The 7,797-nt window shown below is 38.1% G+C and overlaps 1 protein-coding gene across 1 annotated transcript in view; it reads left to right on the forward strand.

Annotated features, from left to right (window-relative positions):
- The first annotated feature begins 1,266 nt into the window (after positions 1-1,266).
- arsj (arylsulfatase family, member J) overlaps positions 1,267-7,797 on the forward strand; it is a 14,029-nt gene continuing 7,498 nt past the window's right edge. Inside the window, exon 1 of the mRNA XM_016243825.1 lies at positions 1,267-2,007. Coding sequence (XP_016099311.1) covers positions 1,679-2,007 — 329 coding nt within the window. The 5' untranslated portion in view covers positions 1,267-1,678. The remainder of the gene's footprint in view (positions 2,008-7,797) is intronic.

A 7,797-nucleotide genomic window follows, 5' to 3' on the forward strand; every position in this document is an offset into this window, starting at 1 on the left:
GGCTATCAGTAGCCTACCACTATCAGAAAATAAGATGTCAAACTGGGCTTCGATTTCAAAGGGTATGTGTACTTTTAATATGTACCTTAAGGTACTAATATGTACCATTTAAAAGTGAATAAGGTACAGACATGTACCTTTTAGCTTTTGTATTTTACTGCCCCACTGACAGCTTCATACATTTTTGTGATAATAACCAGCCATAACACTTTATATTGATTTCATCATGCCGTAAATGAAGTTAGAAAATAGAATCATTGTTGGGCTGTTTTAAAAATGCCAGTAGTTTCATTTTTTAACATACAGATACCACTTTTTGACTGAATATAAGTAGATCTCTAATCTTAGCAACACTGTGTCTCAGTGAACTGAGCAGAGGATGTAAGTAGATGTTGAGATTAGTTTAAGTTTAGGACTTGCTAGAGGAAGAGAGGAAATTTGCTGATGTAATCATAGAATGGGCAACCATTCACACCAGAATAGTTAACTGTATATATCAGTATTAAATAATAATAATAATAATAATAATAATAATAATACAAAATAAAAATACTCCTCATAATCTTTGATGAGATAGGCTATTATTTTCACATCTGTGGGCTGAAGTGAGTAGAAATAGGCCTTATCAACAATAAGTAGAGCTACAGTCTATAATGACCATAAAGAAACCTGATTATTGCTTTACCCTTTTTGGAAAGAAGTAAAGGCAATTTAACAGTCTGTATAGTCATGATTGCATGGTTTGTATGGTCATTCAGACAGTAGGGCAGGGAATCAATACTTATGTAGCCTACATTCTACATATTAAAATAGTATGTGTGTAGGCATTAGGCGTTGTCCTCTTCTCTAAAAAATGCATTAAATACAACGGGTTACTACACCATCTCTTGTGTCTCTGGGAGGCAGTCCATAAAGCGTTTTGGGAAGTCCCATTCGTTTTAGTGAATCGGTTCGCTTAAAAATGATTCACTGAGTCGTTTGCAATTCCTCAGACGTTAAAAAGAGTTTCCAAACGTTTACACATGCTATTTTGCGTTCTTTTTGTTGAATAATATTTGTATACTGCTATTTATCTCCACGTTTTAGATTATTTGACATAAATCAAGGCGTTTTCAATTGTAACGGTATCCCTACCAATCCGGTGATTTGGTGAATCGGTTCAATTGAATCATAAAAAAACTAGACTCCAAAGAACGATTCATTCGCGAATCGGACACCAGTATATGGCATTGAAGAGTAACCTCAGCGAAAGATGAGACAGTTAAGGTCTGTCATTGAAGACAGACTGATCGACCGCTGATAACAACGTATAACAACGACGGAGTGATGCTCAGAACTACTTACTGCGATCTGAGTTACCGATCCGAACATACATAGATTCAGGTTTTTAGATTTGTTTTTATTACTAACCTTGTATATTTGGACAGCCCTTTTAACTAAAATAGATGTTCTCGGCACAACAGCATTCAGCACCATACAAAGTTTGCAAAAATATGGCTATGTTCGTAATAACAGGGTCGGACAAATTTCGAACCTAATTTCCAAGCGTCTGTTTCCCCAGTCCGATATCCCTCCTGGAACATGACATGCAGCTGTGTTATTTTGCGCTGTGAAAAGAGTAAGACAGTGTTATCCTCTGTTCTGATTTTCATTTTAACTTTCAATTTAATTCGAGCGAATGCTTTTAGGTGCAATGTGCGGACGAATGGGAAGAAGTACGTTTCTTTTGACGCTTTTGACTACTTTTAGCAGCATTGTCAACTCAACATACGGAACATGGAAGAGCAGCTTTCATTCGAATCGTGTGAACAACGTGGAAAAGCCGTCATCTCAGCCTCACATCGTCTTTATTATGGTCGATGACCAAGGATTTCGAGACGTGGGGTATCATGGGTCTGAAATAAAGACCCCAACACTGGACAGACTCGCTGCAGCAGGAGTCAAACTGGAGAATTACTATGTGCAGCCTCTGTGTAGTCCCTCAAGGAGCCAACTGATGACCGGCAGGTGGGATATACAGCATTCATATGAATAGGTTTACATCTCTAACAGATATAATTGCCCCAAAAGTTTTTCTACACTTAAGCAACACTTTAAAATCAAAGAAATTCCATTAGATAACAAAGTATCAACGCGGGTGTCTTAGTTAATCACATTAAAGTTTGATAACCTGAAAGTGTCTCAATACTTTCTGTACAACATACATAAGGTTATAAAATAACCTTCTTTTGGGGAAAGTTTGTTCTTTGTCATTTTTAAATAAATCTCACTTGATGTTTGATATTTAATTTGCTATATAATGTAATACATTTAGACATTTTGCAAGTGTGGCTTGAGTATCTAGCCTAAATATTTATTTTTATTTAGACTATACCCTGTAAATACATGCACAATGTGCTTACTTCATAGACAGATATGTAGTGATATATGTAGCATTTTTGGAAAACAAAAGTACCACAAACCCACAATGGCCATGTTTGCAATTGTATATACTGCAGCAGAATAGCATCTGTGAACAGTATTCAAATTTTATGGGATACTCAGATGGGACGAGATTGTGTTTTTGTGTGCATGTTCTCCACCCACAATAGTTTTAAAAGCCTGACACCAGAGTTCCCATAGTAGTGGAACATCTGGTCCACGCCTCAGGAAACCGGAAGGTTGCTAGGAATCTCTTTTGGCAATTTGCTTTGGAAGTAATGAATGAATCAGCCCCTCCCCACATTCATTTACAATGAATGTGCTGAACAGAATGGCTTTTTGGCTCTCTGTAATGGGGATTTGGGGTAATATATATCATTGCAATGTGTATGACTGTTGTGTGGTTGCTCTAGAAAATCCAGAACACTCCAGAATATATATGAGATTAACATCACACATATCAAAAAACTTTGTGGAGGTCCTACAGCTATAACACCAGTAGATAAATCTACCCATAGCTGCTACGTTGTACCAGATGTTTACCATATTTCGAGGTCTCAGAGCTTGACTTTTTCAAATTTCAAAAACTGCATGAAAACCACAGTTTGAGCTCTTTAGGTTGATTTAATTTTAGGAAGAAGCACAAAGATAAACCCTAACCTGGCAAATGTTGTCCTTTGGTCCACCACTATCCTTTTCAAAATTACACTTATTAGTAAAACGGCACCAAAACCAGGAAAATAAACTGTTTAAAAAGCAACTACCCTTTGTTGACAATACTATCTTGAATAAACACTGAAAATGGAAATCTTCAGCTGGTTTTAGTAGTTAAACAGTTAACCTTTTAAACTATTATTCTTTTATACCCTCTGAATTGCTTAATCTTGAAAATGCTCTTCAACAAAAAAGGTCTTGACCAAATAAGATTACATTACAGAAAAAGAGTTGTTTATGTTGGCATCTGCTGAGCCATCTTTTAAAGGTCTAAATGTAATTGAGAGGGATAAGCATTGGTCATGTTTTTGTTGAAAAGCTTTATGCTTCTCTGATGGGTGCCTAAATCTGATGCCTTTTGATCCTAAGTCCAAAAACACCACATTTGCCCATATAAATAGCAAGCTCAGTTCCTCTTGCTAGCGTTTACCCTTTTAAGGTGTTCACTACACTGATAAAAAGAAATGCACTTCTCATAATCTTCCAAGTCTGTTACATGTTTTGTCTTTGTATGTAATATTTTTTGTGATAGTTTAGGTAGCATTTTATAAAATATTATTTAAGACTGCTTATACAAAGGGTGCACAAATGGGGAAAAAATAAAATAAATAAATAATAAATGCAAAAACTTCCATGTTTCTGACTACACCTGTATGTGACAGTCCAGCTGTTGCCAAAAAACCTGCCAAGTAAAGCAAATCAAATCAGATAAACCCTAATTAAATTTTGGCCTTCAACAAGCTGCCATATCAGCACTATACATTAAAATGAATAGGACTGTCCCATATGTTTGAACCTTATTTGACACACTCTATTCAGTTCATGAGCACTCTACTAACAAGCTGATGACTTAATGAGAAAATCAGATTGTTTAGATAAGGGAGGCATTTAAAATGTGCAGTTTTGTGAAGCTCCACCTTTTGGAAACACGGCCATAATGGACAAGCCTAAACGGTTAGATGCCTTGTAAACTGTATACTCTTAAATCATAAAAATAATAAAACCCCTGTGGTGACTTGGGCTGTTAACAATTGCCAAAAAAAAATAACTTAACGGCACAAAAATGGGGTCTACCATGTGCACTATATCCATTTATTCCAGTCTTTTAAACCCTCTCTTTGTGTAAGTAATATCAGAAATATTGTGTATGTAAAATCTGCTCTAGTTCTCCTTCGAGTATTTATGAGAATTCATGAGAGAAAAGCAAATTATACTTCTGAGTCAGATATTGTAAATCATGTGGTTGATTCCCAAAACTGAAATATTTGTTCTCTAGTTCAACTCACTGACTAGATGTTGTAAGAAGAAAGATCAAAAACGTGTTTGTAAAATGATGAGGTTGAGTAAATGATGCTGGAATTGTCACTTTTGGGGGAACTAACCCCTTAAAAATGAATTATATGAGAATCAGAAAGCATAGGATGGCTCTACAGATATATGACAAAAGGGCCTTGAGATGGTTAGTTACTGGGTTACTGAAAAGAGAAAGAGGGTGTAATGAATGGCTGGTGTAACGGGAATGAGGGAACATGTTTTAATGCTCTGTGGTCTGAATTTGATTAGCTGTAGAGAGGAGTGTCTCACTTATTGGAAGCAGATGTGGGAGGGATGTTGGAGCAAGCAGAACATGGGTCAGCAAGGCTTCCAGCAGTGCCTGGTTGAAGATTAGGTTTTTTTCCTGATGGATTTGGTGGCCAAAAACATGTTTTGTGGGACATTTGGGTTGTGTTTAGTAGTGTTTTTAGTTTATATGCTACATTATTTACATTTTAAATGTTACACTGGCTACGTATATAAACCAGAATGAAATTGGACCTGTCGTGTAGTGAGTAGTGCAGCTGTTGTTTGTTGGGTTGGAGGTTTAGGCCTTATCCCATTCCCTCCTCTCTGTCTTCACTTGACCTGTCATATAAAAGCGTCACAAGCACATTAATAAATATGCTGATCAATATATTGAAAATTCACAGTGATTCATAATAATATTAAGAACATTATGAATATGCTTTTTTTATTTGGCCATTAAGATTCCTACAGACTCATATACTGTGTCCTAACCAAACATGATGCAATAAAGTAACAATCAATAAACAGTAACACTTACATGTAAATCGGAATCAGTCTCAACCATGACACTACATTTTTGCTTAACTTCTATTTCTGTGGCATCAGGCTGTCAAGTTCCAGAATTGACAATTAAATAATATTATGCTAATCAAAATTATCTGTCTCTCCTTGAACGTCAAGGGCATAATTAAAGGATAGTTCACCCCAAAATGAAAATTATGTCAACAATTCCAAAAAGGTCATACATATGTTGTAAAACAAATCCATATGAATGAATGAATGAATGAGCAGTTACTTCAAGCCCTGTGAAGAGATATGCTTGCATTTACATCTAATCAATGATCAACACACACATAGAGCACATTACAATTTGGTTGATATGGATTTATTTTACAATAACTTTATGACAATTTTGGAAGTTTTATGTGCTTGGACCTTCAATGGAGGTACAGACACCTTTCAGGTTTCATTAAAACCTACATTTGTATTTTTTTTAAAAACCAAAGATTAACCAATTTATTGATTGCATCGACATGAGGGCGAGTAAATTATGACAGAATTAAAATTGAAATCATTGTAGTTTAAACTTTGTTTAGCAGGATGTTTTTTTTGTGTTCTGTCAGGAAAAGTAAATGACAGAATTTAAATTTTTGTGTGAATTTACACTTTAAATGTGTTTCATAGATTTGCAAAAGTTTAATAGAAACTTTGTTTCATAGATTAATTTAGGATTTGATTTAGGTGGATTATATATTTGTAAGAGAGTCATTGTCACAGCTGTTTGCAGTAAGCTAATTGCAGCAAACTTTATTTACTAAAGGTAAATCAAATATCAGGCATGAGAATAACAATGAAAACACACAAAGAACTGAAACAAACAGAGGGTTTAAATACACAGAATATAACAATTTAGTTAACTGGACCAGAGCCGGCTGAATGGGAGGCACGACTCTCCCTGGTGATGCAGAAGGAATGGGTGCCCATGGTGGAGCCGGGGGAAATGTGACCAAAGAAGGGTCAGGGAGGGTGGAGAACCAGGTGAAGCCAGACAGATGGAGGGACAGGATGACACCACAGGGCCAGAGGGCAGAGATGGAACCAGGGTATCTGTAGTCTCACGTAGCCAGACTTTCAGACTGACAGCAGAAGGTCTGGGAACCATGCCCAATTTGAATGCCCAAGGACTGCCCAAGTGCCCAAGAGGCCATATGACTGACAGGTAAAGCAAAAAGTCAAAATTTGTCATGTCTAGGGACGTGGAAATGTCCCCACAATAACAGACCAGCGTGTAAATCTCTTGAATGTATTTAAAATGTCTATGCAGCAAACTTTACATATTTCACATACAAAAATAATATTTTTTTCATATTTTCATGTTTTTCATATTTCACATTTCACAAAAATCCAGTGTTTAGTTGATCCTTGATAAGCGCTCATTGTCACAGTTGTAAATATGACAGCTTTCTTCTATGAGGGGGTTTGCCATCACGGCATCTTTGTTTCCAGACCGAACATTAAAGAACGTGTCACACACGTTTCCACGAAATCCTGTAGAATTCAACCAATCAGATGATGACTTCGAAACTGAGGTTGAGACTAGGGGATCCGAGGACCAAGGCAGAGTCGGGGGTTGGGAAGACAGGGAGTAGGATCTGAAGAAAGGTGGATGAGCCAGGTGTAGCCGCAGGACTGGAGGACCCAAGCATAGCCACAGGCTCAGAACGGAGCCAGGTGGAGCCATGGGGAAGATGGGGACCAGCATAGGAGGAAAGACTAGGGAACTGGTATGGATAGGAGACTCCAACCAGACATAACTGGTGGAGAGTTTGAGGGTGGGTAGAAAGGGGGACAGGTTCCATGTCCTCCAAATTTATGAGCCATTCCTCTACGTCTGGCTCTGGGATGGACCAGGCTACTGACTCTGGCACCGATATGGACATGGTTCCAGGGTCTGGCTCCAGGCTCCATTGTGACTGGCTCTGGCTCCATCTTGGTCTCTGGCTTAGACGTTGGGTCTGTAGCAAATTAGCCCCAGGGGGGCGCCAGCACCTGTCAAGGGGGGCGCGAGCATCAGTTAATTCAGAGACGTTCCCTTGAGAATTTATGAATATGAGTTAACAAGTCTTTAGCCATCCACTAGGGGGCAATCTGACTCCCACTGCTAGTCGACAGTTAGAGCAGAGTTGGCTCGAGTATCAGTCACGCTCAGTGTTGCCAAGTCCGCGGTTGTCCCCGGAATTGGGCTACTTTAACATTTGCCACGTTTTGTAGTTTTGGGCTAGTTTTGAGCAGCAATTAGGCAGGTTTTGTTGTGAAAACCTGGCAAACCTGGTCACGCTTATTGACAGTGTAAGATGATTTACGATTAGCCGTGTCGGAAATCCAACCACGGATTGGCATGTTGTTATCTCAGAAAGAGGCTCAGCCACCACATTGAATCAGGTAAACTGGTTATATATTTATGTTTCAGTATAATTACGCACGCTATACCAGGGGCGGTTCTAAACCCTTTTTAGGTGGGTTTCAGCCCCCCTATCTGTCACCTTAGCCCCCCAAAACTATCTTAACGATCAGGCCAGTGCTGCTTCCTCGAGAAAG

This window comes from Sinocyclocheilus grahami, unplaced genomic scaffold, assembly GCF_001515645.1.
Source record: "Sinocyclocheilus grahami isolate Dianchi unplaced genomic scaffold, SAMN03320097.WGS_v1.1 scaffold702.1, whole genome shotgun sequence".
Taxonomy (NCBI): domain Eukaryota; kingdom Metazoa; phylum Chordata; class Actinopteri; order Cypriniformes; family Cyprinidae; genus Sinocyclocheilus; species Sinocyclocheilus grahami.